Source organism: Oryx dammah, unplaced genomic scaffold (assembly GCF_014754425.2).
Source record: "Oryx dammah isolate SB20612 unplaced genomic scaffold, SCBI_Odam_1.1 HiC_scaffold_23, whole genome shotgun sequence".
Lineage (NCBI taxonomy): Eukaryota > Metazoa > Chordata > Mammalia > Artiodactyla > Bovidae > Oryx > Oryx dammah.
The window spans coordinates 77509155-77528695 of record NW_024070207.1 but is presented as its reverse complement, the minus strand read 5'-3'; the positions used below and the strand labels follow the sequence as shown (position 1 = coordinate 77528695).

At 40.7% G+C, this 19541-nt stretch overlaps 2 protein-coding genes across 4 annotated transcripts in view; one reads left to right on the top strand and one right to left on the bottom strand.

The window, feature by feature from the left end:
• Window positions 1-12037, top strand: part of SLC9A7 (solute carrier family 9 member A7) — a 175401-nt gene extending 163364 nt beyond the window's left edge. For both annotated transcript variants that reach the window (XM_040265778.1, XM_040265777.1), the window contains 2 exons: window positions 1347-1452; window positions 6011-12037. In XM_040265778.1, the coding sequence (XP_040121712.1) occupies window positions 1347-1452; window positions 6011-6286 (382 nt within the window). In that variant the 3' untranslated portion in view covers window positions 6287-12037. The remainder of the gene's footprint in view (window positions 1-1346; window positions 1453-6010) is intronic.
• Window positions 1-19541, bottom strand: part of CHST7 (carbohydrate sulfotransferase 7) — a 76459-nt gene that overhangs the window by 37272 nt on the left and 19646 nt on the right. The window contains exon 2 of one of the 2 annotated variants that reach the window (XM_040265779.1): window positions 12474-13096. The exons of the other annotated variant lie outside the window; for it this stretch is intronic. The gene's annotated coding sequence lies outside the window, so the exon portion shown is untranslated. Of the gene's footprint in view, window positions 1-12473; window positions 13097-19541 lie in introns of those variants that run through there. 2 annotated transcript variants of the gene reach the window in all.

The following is a 19541-nucleotide window of genomic DNA, read 5'->3' as shown; positions in this document are numbered from 1 at the left end:
TGGGACCAGATGCCATGATCTTCGTTTTCTGAATGTTGAGCTTTAAGCCAACTTTTTCACTCTCCTCTTTCACTTTCATCAAGAGCCTTTTTAGTTCCTCTTCACATTCTGCCATAAGGGTGGTGTCATCTGCATATCTGAGGTTATTGATATTTCTCCTGTCAGTCTTGATTCCAGCTTGTGCTTCCTCTAGCCCAGCATTTCTCATGATGTACTCTGCATATAAGTTAAATAAGCAGAGTGTAGAGCAACATTTTCTCTCTCCTGCTGCTCTGAATGAAGACAGGAAGTGCTGGTGCTTGGAACAGTCATATTCTTGAGTATAGCTGTGACTCCCCATCTGCCTTTAAAGTCTCTTGGCCATTCCTGTATCTGAGCTGATCCTGTTGGTCTCTACCTTTTCCCATTGCTTACTTACACTGGGGATATCAGAAATGGTCCCACCTCCATCATAAAGTGATACATGCTTCACAGTGCTTCCAACACAGGACTATGCATTTGACAGCACACATATCCATAGACTGGTAAACCCTGAGCCAATTCCCACAGAAGAGTTGACGTTTGTGTTAGAGCAGGGGGCTCAATCGAGGACAAGTTTTCTCCTCGGGGGACATTGGGCAATGTCAGGAGACGTTTTTGTAGTCACACCTAAGGGAGGGGTTGAGGGTCCTCCTGGCATCTAGTGAGTAGAGGCCAGAGTTGCTGCTAGTCATCCTACAATGCAGGACAGTCCCCACAGCAAAAGTGATCTGGTCCATGATGCCAGTGATACCAAGGTGGAGAGACTGGAGAGAATCTGGGAGAGAGGCAGCAGGTAGAGGGGAGAATAGTCTAGTATGGGAAGGTGGGAGATTGAGGTCTGAGTGACCTTCGGGAAGCCCTTTTGCCTTGTCCTCTAAGTTCCTGTCCACCTCAAACATTTCCACTGTGTGACTTCTGAGCAAAGGGGACCCAGGTGCTGTAACATCTCCATTCCAGCTACACAATTTCCTGTTTCCAAAACATGAGCTCGTTGTGTGTCAAGAGCTGGAAGGCTGATCAAAACCAAAATTCTCATTCACCATAACAAAGAAGAGAGAAAGGTATTTTAATCAAGTATTTTTAACTGAAAATGGGGAACTGGCAACCTGAAACTTAACGGTTAACACTTAAGGATGATGGGCTATAGTTTATTCTTGGATTCAGATATTTGCAGACTACAAGTACCATACTTTCTGTATTATATTGGTAAAATGGGGGAAAGAGGGGTAGAATGCCAGATGATTTACTCCTTGGGATTACTGAACACATTTTGTTGGGTGTGTGTTTTCTTTGCAGGCAGTTTTCCTTAATTCTCTTTTTTAAAGTTACTTGAAGCCCATCCTCACACACAGTGGCCCCCCATTAACCACCACCCTCCCAGCCTGGTGTGGTTTGCTCGCTCAGTGTCTAACCAGTCCCCAGGTATATGAGGTAAGTACAGCATGGCCGAGTTGCCATGGTAATACTGCATTTCTGCCATGGCCTTTGCTTTCAGTTGCCACCAAACATGGCAGAGAACAGCATCAATGTCTCCTTTACCTAAAGACAGTTGAGCCTTCCAGCTTCCCCAGCCCCTCCTCATAAAAAATGAAATTCCTGTGCCACCTCTGATAAACTGTTTTTAAATTACAAAAAAAAAAAAATGGGTCGGATGCTGAGAGCACCATTTCCCTTTGGTTTTGTCAAGTGATTTTTAATGCTTGTGGTGAGTTTTTAATGGAATATGAGCCTAGATAATCTTTTATGTTGGAAGGATACAGACCAATAGATTCAAAAGTTAGTTTTATGATTTCCCATCCCATTTTATTTAATAAATCTTTTATTTGAGTGTGGAATACTTTGCTTAGTTTGCTGTGTAAAGTGACAGTGTGGGTCATTTGGATGTGTTCATCAGAAACAAAGGGAAGTTCAGGAAGATCAGGACTTGGTGTCCTGATCTCTTCTGCTTAAGAAGCTCAAAAAAAAGCTCTGACTGATCACACTGATTTTGTTTCACTGGGCTTCCTTGTGTCTTGGCCTTCCAGCTCTAGTGTCTCTTAAGCAGTTTCTAAAGTCTTCATTCTTTCTTCATTTTTATAAGGGTCACTTTTCATGTCTCTGTAATAGTAAAATAACTCACCCACTATTAAAACTTCATATAGATCTTATCTAATTGGAAACTTAACCAGCTATTGCCTCACACCTCAGAGTAAACTCCATATACTTCCAGGCACTTAAATTGAAAGTGCTCCCCTCAACACTTCAAGATTTTGCCCAAGGTTTGCTTCCTGGGGTCATGTTTAGGCTGTGGACTCCCCACATCCAACCCAAGATGGGGTGACTTGTTCTGCAGGTTAGAACCACCCTCCATACTGCCACTACTGCCTGGGGCTGGGGTCCTGACTGAGGTCTCAGCTCCAGACATGGAGAGGCCTGCTGCTGAGAAAGTGAAAGCAGAAAGTCTTTGGAATTTTAACTGAGAAAGTCAGAGGTGACAGAGTGGAGTGGAGTACCGGCTGAGGGCCTCAGATGAGCCATTCTTTTGAATGTTTGACACACTGTTGGGTAGCCCTCCCCCATCTCTTGTAGGACATTTTATACTTAACCGAGGTTCTTTGGGAGATATGGATAGTTTTCATTATTCCTTATTTGTACTTACTCTAAACAAAATTTAGGTTTGAGAACTGCCTAGAAAACAGTGTTCTTCCACTTAATGAAAATGTGCATGTGTGGTAAGTTGCTTCAGTTGTGTCCAACTATTTGTGACCCCATGGACTGTAGCCCACCAGGCTCACCAGAATCCCACCAGAATACCATGGACTCTCCAGGCAAGAATACTGGAGTGGGTTGCCATACTCTCCTCCAGGGGATCTTCCTGACCCAGGGAACGAACCCATGTCTCTTTCATCTCCTGTGTTGGCAAGTAGGTTCTTTACCACTAGCACCACCTGTGGCTATTTAAATGCACAAATTACCACAAACGCTCTTGTTTGCAGTTGTCTGCAGGGTTATTTGGTCACATTTCCAGAGCAGCCCTCACTGGAAAGCTAGTTATGTAATTACCCAAACCTTAGCTGAACAAAAATTTGTTGATCCTGTCATCTGGAATTAGAGGGGGTGGGATGGCTTTATCATATGCATAGAACATTCCTTAAGCATCAATCTGGAAATCCTCCACTGGTTTTTACTGCATCCCTGTTTCTGAGTGACCGTTCCCAGGGTACTGTTTGTCTGGGCTTGGGGGTTTCATTGTGGAATGGGTCACCATCCAGTCTTGTTTCCTCCTGTCGGTGAACTTTGGCCCTGCTTCCCACTGTGAGGGGTCAGGGTGGGCCATCCCGGGGCTCCCATTGAGGAGCTCTGTGCTGCTGAGGGGGTGGCTTGGCTCCATTTGCGGAATTCCCCGTGCACGTTCTGTCTGTGTTCCTCTGTCTCCACGTGACTCCAAACCTCAAAATAGCAAAATATGTGCCAGGAGAGTCTCCTCCTGAACACTGGGAGCTAAGGAGCCCTGGGAGAGATTCTGACAGAAATAAACAAAAACATTACTTAGCGCGTGTATGAATGGGAGAAATGGAGCATGCTAAAACAGGGAACATGATGCCATCTGTTGCTAAAGAAACCATCACAGAGCAGCTGGGGGTTCAGGACTCTGTGAACGACTAATGGAGATGGGGGAATGGGGCAGGTTAGAGTGAGTTTTAGAATTATACTTTGCCTGACTAGAGGATTTTTATTGAACTGTACATTGGTACCCTGCCTCATTCCAGTGAGGACTGGAGGTAGAAGGCAAGAGGACTCGTGTGCTTGGCTGTTAAAAGCCCTGGTTAAGTGGGGTGATGCTGTGGAGAGTGGAGAACCCAACGTCACTAAGAAACAATGCAGAAAACAAGCATGTGCTTGTCACCAGTACATGCCCAGAGCTGGGCCAGGATAGGAGAGGTGAGGCAGGCAGAACCCAAGGGTCTTCCCTGGGTCAGTGCATTTAACAGACATCTCCTATATGAGGTCTTGGTGGCTCAGATGGTACAGAATCTGCTTGCAATGCAGGAGACGTGGGTTCAGTCCCTGGGCTGGGAAGATCCCCTGGAGAAGGGAATGGCAACCCACTCCAGTATTCTTGTCTGGAGAATCCCATGGATGGAGGAACCTGGTGGACTATAGTCCACTGAGTCACAGAGTGGCATGCTCAGTTGTGTCCAACTCTTTGTGTCCCCATGGACTATAGCCCACCAGACTCCTCTGTCCATGAAATTTTACAGGCAAGAATACTAGAGTGGGTAGCCATTCCCATCTCCAGGGGATCTTCCCAACTAAGGGATCGAACCCAAGTCTCCTGTGTTGCAGGCAAATTCTTTACCTCTTAGCCACCAGGGAATCTATCGAGTCACAGAGAGTCAAACACAACTGAGCGACTAACACTTTTCACTTTCCTATGAGGTCAGCAGCTCAAGGAAGGGTGCCAGGAAGAGGAGGGAGGTCAGTACTGTTTGGTGGTTACTCACATAAATGAGGATCCCAGGCCTGAACACGGGAGTGTGACTGAACCTCTGGCTGAGTGGGAACCACGTGGCTGTCAGGGAGGCAGATTTGGCATTCTGCACCAAGGAGACCCTCTCAGGCAGAGGCCAAAGGATTTCCGATGTGCTTTGAAGGTAGGTTGGAAATAGGAAAGAAAGAACCATTTACCTGGAGCAGCTTGGAACCATGTGTTTGCCATTTAAGGAAGATGTTCCCAGTATTTGATGGCCTTGCAGGGTGGGTGGGAGGTGGGCGGCAGTGCAGGGAGTGCACCACCCCTCACTTTGCTTGTAAAACCATCCAGAGGGTGAAAGGTTGTGTCTGACCCCACGCAGCTTCCTGATGCTCTCCCCGTAGTCTTATAGTTTCAAGTGGCTGCCACTTGGCTAATTTAGTCTGCTTTACTCAGCCTTGTCTGTTCTGTTACCACCACTGCTTAGCATGAGATGCCTGCCAGTCCTGATCCCCAATGGGGTAATTTTTCACATCCTTTTTGTGGGAAGAACCCGTTTACTGGCAGCATAAATCCTAACTTGTTTCCAAGCAGCCGGACAACCTCGGGCAGATCCCATGAGGTCTCTCCAGTTTTCTTCTCTGTGACCTGAGTGTGTGCGCCCTTCACAGGGAAGGGGCAGGGATCAAATGAGAGCTTTTGTGACATTTGTGACAGGTGGACAATAGATGCTCAAGAAAATGTCCCCTCCCTCTCAGTCCCTCACTTCATCTACCTGAGGGCTTCCTTCCCATTAGGATGTTTCTGTGAGGATGGGAAGGAAATCCTAATTAAGGCTGATCCTCTTCCTCAATTGCTTAGTAGGACAAAGAACAATTTAAATGTAAACCAGATGGGTTTAGGATGGTTTGTGTAGAGCAGGAGCCCACCCCACCTCCCAGAATACTTTCCCAGAAAAGAGAAGACCCAAAATCTAATTTGCAGGTTCACCTGAGGACCTTACCTGTTCGTTTCTTGTTGGGTTGAAAGTGAAAGTGTTGGTCGCTCAGTCATGTCAGACTCTTTTACGACCCCATGGACTGTAGCCTGCCAGGCTCCTCTGTCCATGTGATTCTCTAGGCAAGAATACTGGAATGAGTTGTCATTCCCTTCTCCAGGGGATTTTCCCAACCCAGGGATCAAACTCGTATCTCCTGCATTGCAGGAGAATTCTTCACCACTGAGCCACAAGAGAGGCTGAAAATCCAGACTAATCACCTTTTCTTCCCTTCTGTTACTTTTTGTCCCTATGCTATCAGGCATTTAAAATCAGAACTACTCACTGGTCTTCAAAGTCCTGGTTCAGCAATAGTCTTACATGAGCTAGCACTCTAGAGTTTACACCCAGTCATCACACTAGGGGCTCAAGGCAGGCCAGTTTTATGATCCCCATTTTCAGAGAAGGAGTTGGGGCTGGCTTTGGCCCAGGAAGATATTGGTCTCCCATTTGTGGCTGATGTGGTTGATGATGTTGCTGTTGTTTGCTGCACTTTTCAGAACCAAGAGCCACTGAGAGAGGAAGACTCTGATTTCATCCTGACCGAGGGCGACCTCACCTTGACCTTCGGGGATAGCACAGTGACTGCGAACGGCTCGTCAGGTTCCCACACGGCCTCCATGAGCCTCGAGGGTGGTCGGAGAATGAAGAGCAGCTCTGAGGAGGTGCTGGAGCGAGACCTGGGAATGGGAGACCAAAAGGTTTCCAGCCGGGGCACCCGCCTGGTGTTCCCCCTGGAGGATAGTGTGCGCCTTCCCGCCCAGAGCCCTGAGTGATGGGGTGGGGGAGGACCCACTGGCGGGTTGAGGATGGCTGCAAGCCCCAGCATTGTTGAGATGGGGCCTTGACTGAATGGAACTAACACTTCTGTTTTATTGGGGTCTGAAGATATCTTATTTAAAATTTCAGCCAAGATGCAGCTGGTAGGGTGAAAGTGTCTCTAAATCAAGGCAAATGCAGACCTATTCCCACTTTTTTCACATTGTAGTGCACTGTTCAGAGTTAAACAAATAGCATGCTTTAACGCTGTCTTCATTCATTCACCTGCAGATCTGAACAAGGTGTGGCAGGTGGTGGGGGTTCCTCCCAGGAGAGGCTTCGTATCCAGACACAGCGGTGTAGGTTTCATTGGCTATTGGCATACAAGGAGAGAACAGGCTAAGATTGTGAAGGATGGCAGTTGCTATTAGACCTCCAAGGACTGTGAGAAACTGGTGTTAAATGGACAGAAAACATGAGAAAGCAATTTGACTGGAGGCTCTAGCAACGAGGTTGTGTGACTGCACCCTCCTATCAGGATTCCTGCCCCTTTTTGACTCCCTGTGTTTATTCTAGACTGAAGACTGGAAAATATGTCCATGAACATTTCAACATGGAGGAATGAATTCCAATTCCTTCTCTGGAAATCTCCATAAGGAAGAAGTTACTGGAATGTTTGAAACCAAAGGCAAAATAGTGTTATACTGTTGTTTTTAACTAATCTGAGTACAGGAGAAACTGTTTAGAAACTGATGGTGATATCACTGCAAAAATCTGTAAGTTCTCAAGGTATTCCATATGAGCTGACTGCCTGGGAAATAATGAATAGGATTGGGTTTTACTGTGGCTTTAGAAATAACACCACAATTTGTGGGATGCAGTCTTATCTATGAAAGAGAAAGCCGCAAGAAGCCTAAGAGGCAACAGGCTAGTATTCAGAGGGAAGAAATCTCACTGCAAACAAAATTAACTGCAAAGAAAATACAAGATAGTATTCTAATGACTGAGTAGAATTCCAAATTCTGAGTTCATAAATGCATGAGATTTCAGTGGCCACATGAGGAATCAGAGGTGAGTCAATGGAGAGTTAAGCATTATTCAACCTGGTGGAAGGTTGGAAGGTTCTGTCGACTATTGTAGATAGCTTGAGAGTCTGGATGTCTTGACATTGAATGCCATGTAGAGAAGGGCCATTTTCATGGTATCTGGGGAGCCTTGTACCAACTTAATGTGTAAGTGTGGTTTAAAATTTAGGTTTTTGTCAAGAGTTTGGGTTCTTTATGGATGAGCTATTTCACCTGCCCACACCTGTAGTAGTGAAATACTGAAAGAACTCTTAGAAACTAGGCTAGCAAGTCTTCCTATGCTTCAGTGATAGCCTATTTGAAAACCCAATTTCTAAAAAAAATGCTTTCATAAAATGTGGGCATTTTTTCTTATTATGGCAGACAAAATATTGGCCCATTTCAGTCTAAGACACTCATAATGAAATCAATCATTTAATCTTTTTAGCTGACATAATTTTTAAATAAGACATTGCTTGACACTTTGATTTTGAATTGATAAATTGTGCAAACTAGGAAAAATTATTAGGCTTAGTCATATGAAATTGCTGATTTTCAACCATTTAAGAAAACAGAAATGGCAGTTTCATATGATTCAACATAATATAAATGAATCATTTTTATTCCCTTCTTTCCTTTGTATCTAAAGTCCATTTTGATTTTATGGTCCACCAAGGACTTCCCTGGTGGCTCAGACGGTAAAGCACCTGTCTACAATGCAGGAGACGCAGGTTCAAACCTTGGGTTGGGAAGATCCCCTGGAGAGGGAAATGGCAACCCACTCCAGTACTATTGCCTGGAAAATCCCATGGACAGAGGAGCCTGGTAGGCTACAGTCTATGGGGTCGCAAAGAGTTGGACATGACTTCACTTTCACAGGCTTTGTACTCTCCACTGCAAACATTTTATTCTATACTTTAAATATAAGTAAACGGAGATTTGCTGAGCCCAAAACTTAGCTAGATTTGTAGTTATTTGGTTAGATTTTTTTCATTCAGTGAATCATTAAGTCACTGACCTGTGGTCCTAATTTTTGTTTGCAAGATGTGGAGATTAATCCTGACTTTACCAGGGGTCCTAGGAAGTGAGTTCACTTATTAAAAAACTTCCACCTCTCAGAAGTATCCTGCCTATGCTGAGTGACAAAAAAGTAATGTGCCACAAAGGCTGAAACCTCTTCACTTAAGGCCAAGTATTTGCTGCCAGTCTGGCAGAAATCAGATCGAAACTGCTAAGTAATGGTGCAGCCATCTAAAGAAAGTTCCCCCAAGAGAGGGTGATCCCAAGTCATCTTAGAAACATGTTTGTTCTGGGTTGGGGGGGTGCATTTCAGTAGTCAAAAGCTCTAGAGCACAGGTTCTCATACCTGGCTGCACATTAAGATTACTTGGCCAGTTTTTACAAATACTGAAGCCAAGGCCCTACCCTCAGAGATTCAGATTCAGTAGGTTGGTGCCTGGCTGCCATGTTTTGTTGTGGATCCTCAAGAATTCTAATGTGCAGCTAGGATTGAGAGCCTCTAGTCTAGAACTTGCAGTGGACCCTATTTGGAACCTTAAAGAAATGGTCTAGGAAAGAACATTTTAAATTGTTAGTCATGTGGAACAAACAGGGTTGATCAGCAAAACAGGGTAGTTGTGAGAGTTTCATGCTAATAATCTTTGCAGAAGTCAAGAACATACTTTGTAAAGTACAACTGAGAAGGTCACTTTTGAAAATCTTAGAGCATGAGAGGGAGAGATGGGTGACTAGAGTGTATGTATGGGGGAGATTAAAAATTGTCATCTTTGCTCCCATTTGTTGGGCGGAAAGGGGGTTTTGTCTTAACTGGACTGCTGACTAGTCAAATGTGACAGTTTCTGAGACGCTATCTTTGCAGTTTAACCTGATATTATATTAATAGTCCCTTTCACAGTCAAGTGAATTTTCTCTTCACATTTCGCTTGTACTCATGCCTGCATCCATGCTGGACTCCTCAAAATAAGAATGGACCTATTCATTGCCAGAGCAAAGTAACCATATTACTTGGAAAGTTGTGATCAATCTGCTGTCTGATGTGGCAGTGGTGTCAGTGGCAGGTAATTAAGGAGATGCAAACTTTTGTATAGCACCAACAGAGGAAAGACAAAACCACCTGCAAATCCTTTTCATGCTCTTTTTGAGGACTACAAGGAGAATTGAACTAAAGAAGGAAATTTGGAATTTAAAGAAGGCTGTATTTCTTCCTAGGAAACAGGCATAGGAAGGGCATATGTGATTAAATGGACTCTGGCCATCAGGGTACTTATTGGAATGACCAGAAAAACAAGCATTGATGTCCTGCAGCCAAAAATCACACTGTGACATCAAATGTTTCATCAAGTAAACAGCAAGGAGCTCTTGAGGCTGTGTTCTCTAGACCTAAAAATGTCCTCCATGGTTTAGTCAACAAATGTTTCTGTAGAAAACCTGAAAAAATGTTCTCTCAGCTATCCATGAACATTTCAGTCTAGGGCAAACAAGTAATGTTTGTTTCAAAAACAGAAGTCTGTTTCACGCACACATGCCCAAGCCCCATCATAGCTCCCCCTTTGTTTGTCCTCAGCGGAAGTTAATGTTTTCATGTCAGCTATCTAATGTGAACAAAATGATTTCTAAATATAGAAACACTGCTGATGCACTTAGGTGAAATTGCTGGCAGGGCAAACAAGCAACTCATTGTGGGGGAGTCATCCTTTTGGAAACCTACCTTGGCACCCATTGTGAGCTCTAAGAGGTGGATCAGAAAGCTGATTTTCCCTTCTGCTATAAATTGGAACCTGGACTGAGGGCATCACGAAAGTCAGCTTGCTGATTCAGTAACTAGATGACTTCTTTTTCTGCTTCAGAAATGGGGCACTTGACAGGTTTCAGGGTTGCTTTTTGATGTTGCTTCTGTGGGTGAGTCAGTGAAGGAGCTAGTCTGTCAAATACTGTCATTGAATTCTGATCCCTTCTGTGTTTTTAACTGACAATCTGACTCACCAGTGTCAATTGCTGCATTCTGATACAGGTACAGTAAATTGAGGGCATTTCGTGACCAAAACTTACAGTTTAGAAACAACCCGCCTGAATGCTGCTTTCACCATGTGGATACCTGAAAAGACCTCCCCTCTTTCTAAAACCTAATAAGAACAATCTACAGAGAAGTATTCTGGAAACCAGTGCTAGTGTCTAATGAGGAAAAGCAAGTAGGCTCTTTGACAATCCTTCCAAAACAAAACCTAGAAATAAACCATTTTTCTTCCAGTTCTGAGTTTCATAAGCAGAGCTTCTGTAAATTAACAAACCCATTTGTCAGCCAGTGCTAGCAGAAGTTGTAAAGAGCAAAACCAAAGTTTTTGATGTTTTATTTTTGTAAGCAGGGTATACTCTAACCATGGCCTACATGGCACACACAGGCAGCCAGTTTTCTGCTACATGACCCTTGGAGAAAATGACAAGGAGGGCTGCCTGTTCTGCTGCCCTTTGAAAAGGTCTGAAATAGACACAAGAGCACTTAGGAGAGGTTACTTTCTTACCCCGATGGCCACCTTTCCGAAAAGCTTCACAGAACTGCCAAGTGTCACGGTCAGCTCGACTTTTGGCCAGTGGAAAATTATCTGGGTGGGCCTGTATGTGTTGGAGGAACTCAGATGGAAAAGGACTTGGAAACATCATGAAGAACTCTACATCTGCTGTCTAAAGCACTTCAAACAAGTTAAGATCCCAGTGTCAGTGGGTGAGTGTCTTAACTGCATGGACATTTGGGGGTCGACTTTAGTTATGGTATTCCAGCTGTGAGCTTTGGAGAAGCAATGGGGTAGTTTTTCAGTCATGTGGGTGTTAAGTCTATGGGTTTGGAATCTGTCACTGAAATCACTCATTCAAAAGTATGACTTCACAGTAGGGTCACTTAGGTTTGTTTTTTACATAAAATACATCTGGTATTTCTTACTTAGGAAGTTTTACTATGTCCATTAAAATGATTAAATGGGGAGGTCACCAAGATTCATTTAATAGCTGAAAAGCAGTTTTTTAAATAGACTAGGATGAATTTAATAAGGTCTGATGTGACCTTCAGGGGAATTTTTTATAGAGAGCCTCCATACTGTAATTGGGGAAATTTTTGTCTTTTACTTCCATTCAATAGTAGCAAACTGGTGGTTTTATAAAATTAACATAGTGTGTTATATAAACATGTTATATAAAATAATATTAAAACATGTCTAACTGTGAAAATGTGAAGACGGAGTTATCAGCAACCTTTATGTGCAATAAAGAAAACTGGAGTTAGGCCCCCAATGTGTTCCCTCTCCCTAGCATTTTACTTAATGTTTGCCTTTGTGTATATGTTTAGATTGATATTGTAAAGCTAGCTACATGTTTTCCTGCCCTTTACTGATATTTAACACATTTCTCTCAAAGCCTTTTTCTTTCCTTTTTTTTTTTTTAACAAAAATCAAAATAAAAAGATTAACTGGCTGAGCTCATCTCGTTTCATACTTTTAAAAGTGTTGTCCATTAGTAGAAGAATGCAGTATGGGCCTGTTCTTAGTTTGTTTCTTTCCCACACAGAGAGGTTCTGTTCTGGGTGGAAGCTATTCCTCTCCAACTTCATTTAAAACAGAGATGGACAAATTACAGTGGCCCCTGGATCAAATCCAGTCTACTGGTTGTTTTTGTAAATAAAGTTTTAGTGGCATACACTCTACTCACTCATTTTGTCTGTGACTGCTTTCATGCAGAGCTGAGTTGTAAGGGCACTGAACAACTAGCGCTCATAAAGCCTGAGCTATTTACTATCAGAGTCTTCTCAGAAAAGCCTTTTCCTGACCGCTAATTTAGATGCTTGAAAAATTTTTAAAGATTGGATCTAAAACATCACAGCAACACTTTTAGACTTTAAAAATGTGCCTTTGAGTTAAAATAAACACTTGGAACCTGTGACTTCTCCCAGCCTGCAAACATCTTTAACAGGCTTTGAGTGTTGGTGAATTGCTAAGATTCTTGAGCTTCCTATAGTTTCTCTCATAGTCCTTGTATTCCTCTATATGTAGACTAACTGCTCCCTAAATCATGCAATTGAACTACATCATAAAATCTGCTCCCTAGCAAAATAAAGCAAAAATAAATCTTGTCATTAACAGTGACTCCATAATCATTTAATAGTATAATTACAAAAACATCAGATAGAACAATTTAAAAGCAAACATTTCTTTCAGTTCATTAGGGTTCTCCCTACCAAGGAAATTACTTTTAAAAAATCCATTTAGGGGTGGGGGCCAGGGGAGTTATTTGAAGAAGAGCTGGATGAGTCAGATTTTAAAATATACCGCCCAGATCTTTTATTTAATATTAAGTAATTTAATCAAGATACACAGGACTGCACTTGGCCCATCTTCACACTGATGTTTTGTCCAGGCACCTGCTGATGGGAAATGGTACCAAATCACGTCTCTTCTTTGTTCTGAGAACGCCTTGTTGAATTGACTCCAACAGAGGCAGGGTCAGGCTGGGAACTAAAGCTCTTCCTATTTTATTGCCGTAATTATCTGCATTGCACTGTCACTTCCTTACTGGAAACTTCGTTTCAACCAATGTGTCAGTCATTATTTAACAGCTCATGATATTCCTGTTCCAACTGCACAGCAGTTGGTACCAAGTCAAGCCCCAGTCTCTGACAGTGTGATAGATTGCCCCCACAGCGTGGCTTCTTCCAACGCTGGGACAACATGCTGAGTGTCCCGGTTTATGGTGACTGACCTGGAAGGAAAGAAACAAAGGATGTTTGAACTTCAGAACACAGAAATCCATAGATGGAAAGCCTGTTGAACTTTGACAATATAAGGCCTCTTAAATATGAAACCTGTAATCTTCCTTACCTAAGCTGCATTATCCAATGCTGTAAATCCATACAGAATCAGTATTTGTAACTTCTGCTTGTGACCCAAGAGGCGTTTAGGGAGGATAGACAGGAAAAAGATGGGGGCTCCTCTTCTAGTGTGACTGTGCTTTTTGCAGCTGCTGCTGTGGAGTGCTTATTGAGGAGAACTTTCTGAGACCTGCTGGGTAGAGTGGGCTAAGGGCTGGGACTGAAGCTGTATCTTTAGGCACCAACCATGTAACCATCCAGGGTCCCTGGCGGCTTAGAAGGTAAAGTGTCTGCCTGCAATGTGGGAGAGCCCGGTTCGATCCCTGGGTCAGAAAGGTGCCCTGGAGAAGGAAATGGCAACCCTCTCCAGTACTCTTGCCTGGAAAATTCCACAGAGGAGCCTGGTAGGCTACAGTCCATGGGGTCACAAAGAGTTGGACATGACTGAGCGACCTCACTTTCTTTATGTAACCATCCATCTTTCACTTGTGTCCCAGTTCATGTGTGAAATCAATCATTCCAACCACTATTAGCTGCTCTGTAAAACTGAGGCTGTATGTAAGCAGTGTGTCCAGCTTCCTACCTTTGTGGGATCTGGGCTTTTCCCCTTCTTTCACTAAAACACAGTGCTGCATCACTTTATGGGAGCAGCAAATGGTGAACTATGTTCATGCTAGTTCTGCCACCAGTTTTCTGGCTTTCCTGTGATTCTTCCTCTGATCCTGGATAAGTGCCAAATTTGACATTCTTTTTAATTTTTATTGTATTGGGATATAGCCGATTAACAATGTTGTGATAGTTTCAGGTGAACAGCAAAGGGACTCAGCTATACATATACATGTATCCATTCTTGCCCAAACTCCCCATGCATCTGGGTTGCCACATAACATTCAGCAAAGTTTCATGTGTTATATAGTAGGTCCTTGTTGGTTATTCATTTAAATATAGCAGTGCATACATGTCCACCTCAAAAACCCTAACTATCCCTTCTCCCCATCCTTCCTCCTGGCAACCATAAGTTCATTCTCTAAGTCTGTGAGTCTCTTTGTTTGATAAGTTCACTTGTATCATTTCTTTTTAGACTCCACATACAAGGGGTGTCATATGATATTTCTCCTTCTCTGTCTTATTTTGATGACAATCCTTAGGTCCATCCATGTTGTTGCAAATGGCATTAAGAAGATATGGTACATATATAAAATGCAATATCACTCAACCATTAAAAAGAATGAAGTAATGCCATTGATGTCATTTTCTAATGTGATGAAACTTAATAAAACTACTGATGGCAGTGTTTGGGTAAGAAGCACTTTCAAGATGATTAAAAATGTACAATAAAAAATACTAAGCATTAGGAAAGAGCTGATTTCATAAATGCCTTGAGGCCTAATGACCCTTAGCATTCTGTTAGTACAGGTTATTTACATAAAGAAAGCCCCAGCATGTCAAATTTCAGTATAATTAAGTTTAATAAAAAACAGTCTCCAGATGGGTTGACTATGGTTCTAGGTAAGATAGAATAGATGCATTTCTCCTTATTCCTCCCACAAAGTATAACTAAAATTCTTTCCAAACATGATTTATAAAATAAAAGACTCTGAAAGAAAGGGAAAAGAAGGTAGACTGATTAAGGATGTTGGGAATTGTGGAACAACACAGCCGTGAGTTGCCTGGGTTTTCTTTTTGCCTTCTCTATATCCTAAAAAGGGTGCTGAAGAATCCAGCAGACCAGAAATATCAATGGCCATAGACCATAAAGGCCCCATGAAAAGCCTGTTTTCTCTAGCCAAAGGAGAGGAAGAGGGTCAGTCTAGAAAGACAAAACCCAACCACCTCAGGAAAAAAAAAAACACAAACAAACCCTCCTGTCAGTAGAGAGCTTCCCTAGTGGCTCAGATGGTAAAGAATCTGTTTGCAATGTGGGAGACTCAGGTTCAATCCCCAGGTTGGGCAGGACAAGTATTCTTGCTTGGAGAATTCCATGGACAAAGGAGCCTAGCAGGCTACAGTCATGGAGTTGCAGAGAGTTGGACATGACTAGGTGTGTGCATGCACACATTCCTGTCAGCAGAGGCCTGGTGGGAAGCCAGGGCTTCTGGACTACCCCACCCACCTGGCAGTAACCAGGTGATGCACCCCTTCTACCAGTGCACTGTCAGTGGAAGCCTGCTAAAATAGAAGACTTAAATAAAATTCAGAGATTCATAACATGTTCAAATATACAGCTAATGGTCAGGATACAATAAAAACCACCTGTCAAACCAAAAGCCAGGGAGATTTTGACTTAAGTGAGAAAAGACACCTGACAGATGCCAACACTGAAATGACGTGGATACTGAAATTTTCCAAGAAGGATTTGAAGCCACCATCATACAAGTACTTCCAAATAAGCACAACTTGAAAACAAAAATTCCTGGCAAAGAAATATAAAACAAAAATGAAAAAAGAACAAAATGGAAAATTTAGAACTGTAAAATACAATAACTGAAATTTTAGGGTTTCCCTGGTGGCCCCATGGTTAAGAATCTGGCTGATAATGTAAGGGACACAGGTTCAATCCCTGGTCTAGGAAGATCCCACATGCCATGAGGCAACAGTCCAGGAGCCACAACTACTAAGCCCATGCTCTGGAGCCCAGGACATGCAATTACTGAGCCTGCATGCTGCAGCTACTGAAGCCAGTGCATGCTATTGCCTATGTTCTGCAACAGAAGCTACCACAATCAGAAGCCTACACACTGAAACTAGAGTAGCTCCCACTCGGCATAACTAGAGAAAGCCCTCAAACAGCAACAAAGACCCAACATAGCCAAAGATAAATAAATAAAAAATTTAAAAGCTCACTGGATGGTCCCAGTTGTAGAATAGAGATGACAGAAAAGAATTAGTGAATCTGAAAACATAGCTATAGAAACTATCCAGTCTGAACAAAAGAGAGTCAATAGAGTGAGAAGAGATGAACAGAGCATCAGAAACCTGTGGTATTAAATATATCTACTGTTCATTTTTTGACATTTCTGAGAGGGAAAAAGAGATTGAGGCTAAAAAAGCACTTGATAAATATGGCTAAAAATTTCCCATATTTGGCAAAAGACATAAAACTACAGATTCAAGAGACTGGGTGAACCCCCAGCAAAACCCCAAAGGAATCTACACCAAAATACACATAATAAAATTTCAGGAAAGTAAAGACAAAAACATCTTGAAAACAACTAGAGAGAAATGATGCATTATTTATGGAAATGATGATATGAATGTCAGTGGCACATTGTTAAAGAGCTGAAAGAACATAATTGTCAACTTGGACTGCTATATTTCATGATATCCTTCAGAAATGAACGTGAAATAAAGACACTCTCAGATGAAGGAAACTAGATTTTGTTGCCAACAGAACTGCTATAGGAAGTTCTTCCAGCAGAAAGGAAATGATAAAAGAAGGAACTTGAAACATCAGAATGAAGAAAGAAGAGGATAAAATAAAAGTAAATTTAATAGACTATTCTTTTGAGTTTAAAAAATTATGTTTGATAGTTGAGGCAAAAAGTATAACACTGTATAATGTGGTTCTCAATATACAGAGAAAATATTACAAGAGAATTATAAAGGGCACAGGATAGTGGAACATAAATGGACATAAAATTTCTACACTTCACTTGAGGTAGTAAAATGTTGAGAACAGCAAGTTATGATTAGTTACATAAGTGTAATCTAAATAAGCCACTTTTGCACAGCAAAGCAAACTGTAAATAAAACAAAAAGACATCCAACAGAATGGGAGAAAATATTTGTAAATGATGTGACTGACAAGGGATTAATTTCCAAAATATACAGACAGCTCATATAGCTCAATATCAAAAAATCAAACAACCCAATCAAAAAAATTAGCAGATCTAAATAGACATTTCTCCAAAGAAGATATATAATGGCCAACAGGCACATGAAAAAATGCTCAACATCACTAATTATTAGCGAAATGCAAATCAAAACTACAATGAGGTATCATCTCACTATGGTCAAATGGCCATCATCAAAAAGTACAAGTAATAAAATCTGAAGAGGATATGGAAACAAAGGGAACTCTCTTATCTTGTTGGTGGGAATGTAATTGGTACAGCCACTATGAATAATAGTATGGAGGTTCCTTAAGAAACTAAAAATAGAGTTATCCTATAATCCTATAATCCTACTCCTGGGCATATATCCAGAGAAAACTGTAATTTAAAAAGATCCAATGTTCAATACAGCATTATTTACAATAGCCAAGACATGGAAGCAACATAAAAGTCCCTTGACAGATTAATGGCTAAAGAAGATGTGGTGTACACACACATACACACACACACACACTGAAATATTACTCAGCCATAAAAAAGGATGAAATAATGCCATTTGCAACATGGATGAACCTAAAGATTTTTACACTAAGTGAAATAAGCCTAAGAAAGACAAATATCATGTGATATCACTTATATGTGGAATCTAAAAAAAAAAAACATACAAATAGACCCACAGACATAGAAAACACTTATGGTTACCAAAGGGAAAAGAGAAGGGGTGGGGGAGGGATAAATCAGGAATTTGATTTATACACAGTACTATATATAAAATAACCAACAAGGATGCACTATATAGCACAGGGAATTAAATATTTTATAATAACCTATAAAGAAAAAGAATCTAGAAAATATAAGCCCTATACTATCAATAATTACATTAACTATAAATGGTCAAACCCCACAAATATGGTATACAAAAAGACCAACAGAATGGTTTTAAAAACATGATCCATCTATATGCTCATATAAAAAATATATATGTATATATAATTCATTTCAAATATGATATAGTAGATTGAAAGTAAAAGGATGAAAAATATAACCATACAAATATTAATTAAAAGAAAAGAGTAGCTTTATTAATATTAGATAAAATAGAGTTTAGTAAAATGTTCAACCCACCAATAAGATGATAGCAACCCCAAATGTGTATGTGTATAGCAAACAACAGAACTTTAAATTCCTTGAAGCAAAAACTGAAATAGAAAGGAGAAATAGACATGTCCAAATTTACAGTTAGGAACTTCAATACCTCTTTCTGAGCAATTGATAGAAATACTGCACAGAAAATCAACAATGATAGAGAAGAACAAAGCAATACTATCAATCAAACATTTGAATTGACATTTATACACCATTCCACGTAATAACAGTAGAAACACTGTTCTTCTTAAACATATGTGAAATTATATATGAAATTCTTTTTAAACATATATGAAACATTCTGTACACAAACCATATCCTGGTTCATAAAACAAACCTGTACAAATTGAAAGGAACTGAAATAACAATACAGAGTGCATTCTCTAATCCTGATGCAATCAAACTAGAAATCTATAGCAGAAATATAGGGGGAAATTCTCCAGACGTTTGGAAATTAAAGAATATATTTCTAAATAGTCCATGGGAAGTTAAGAAAAATATATTAAATGAAAATGCAACACACCAAAATTTGTGACACATGGCCAAAGCAGTACTGAGAGGGAAATTTACAGTATTAGATGCTTATATTAGATAAAAGGAAAGGTCTCAAACCAATAATCAGAGCACCCACCTCAAGAAACTTACAAATTTAACACATTGACTAAATTTAACACCCTTTCATGATAAAAATTCTCAGCAAACTACAGATAGAGAACTTCCTCAACTTAATTTTTTTTTTAATCTATATAAACCTACATCTAACCTCATTCCTTATAGGGAAAAATTGAATATTTTCCCCTTAAGATTGGGAAGAACACAAAGGGATCTGCACTTAACATGTGTATTCAACATAATGCTAGAGGTTCTAGCCAATTAAATAAGGCAAGAAAAAGAAAAACCATATGTTTGGAAAGGAATAAAACTGCCCCTATTTGTGATTATATGATTATGTGCATAGAAAATTCCAAGGAATGAACAAAACAAACTCCTTGAACTAATAAATGAATTCAGCAAATTTGCAGGTTACAAACTCAATATTAAAAAATCAATTATATTTATGTATACTAGAAATGAACATTTTTGAGCAAATTTTAATACTCATTTATAATCACTCAAATTAAATACTTAGGGATAAATCTAACCAAAGAACTAAAGGACTTGTATGCTAAAAACTACAAAACACCAAGAAAAGAAATCAAACAAGATATAAATCAACAGAGAGATATAACTATGTTTGTGGATTGGAAGATTCAAGTAAAGATGTCATTTTTCCTGAAATTGATTTATAGGTGTAATAATATTCTTATCAAATTCTATCAATGACTTTTACACATATAGACAAGCTTATTCAAAAATT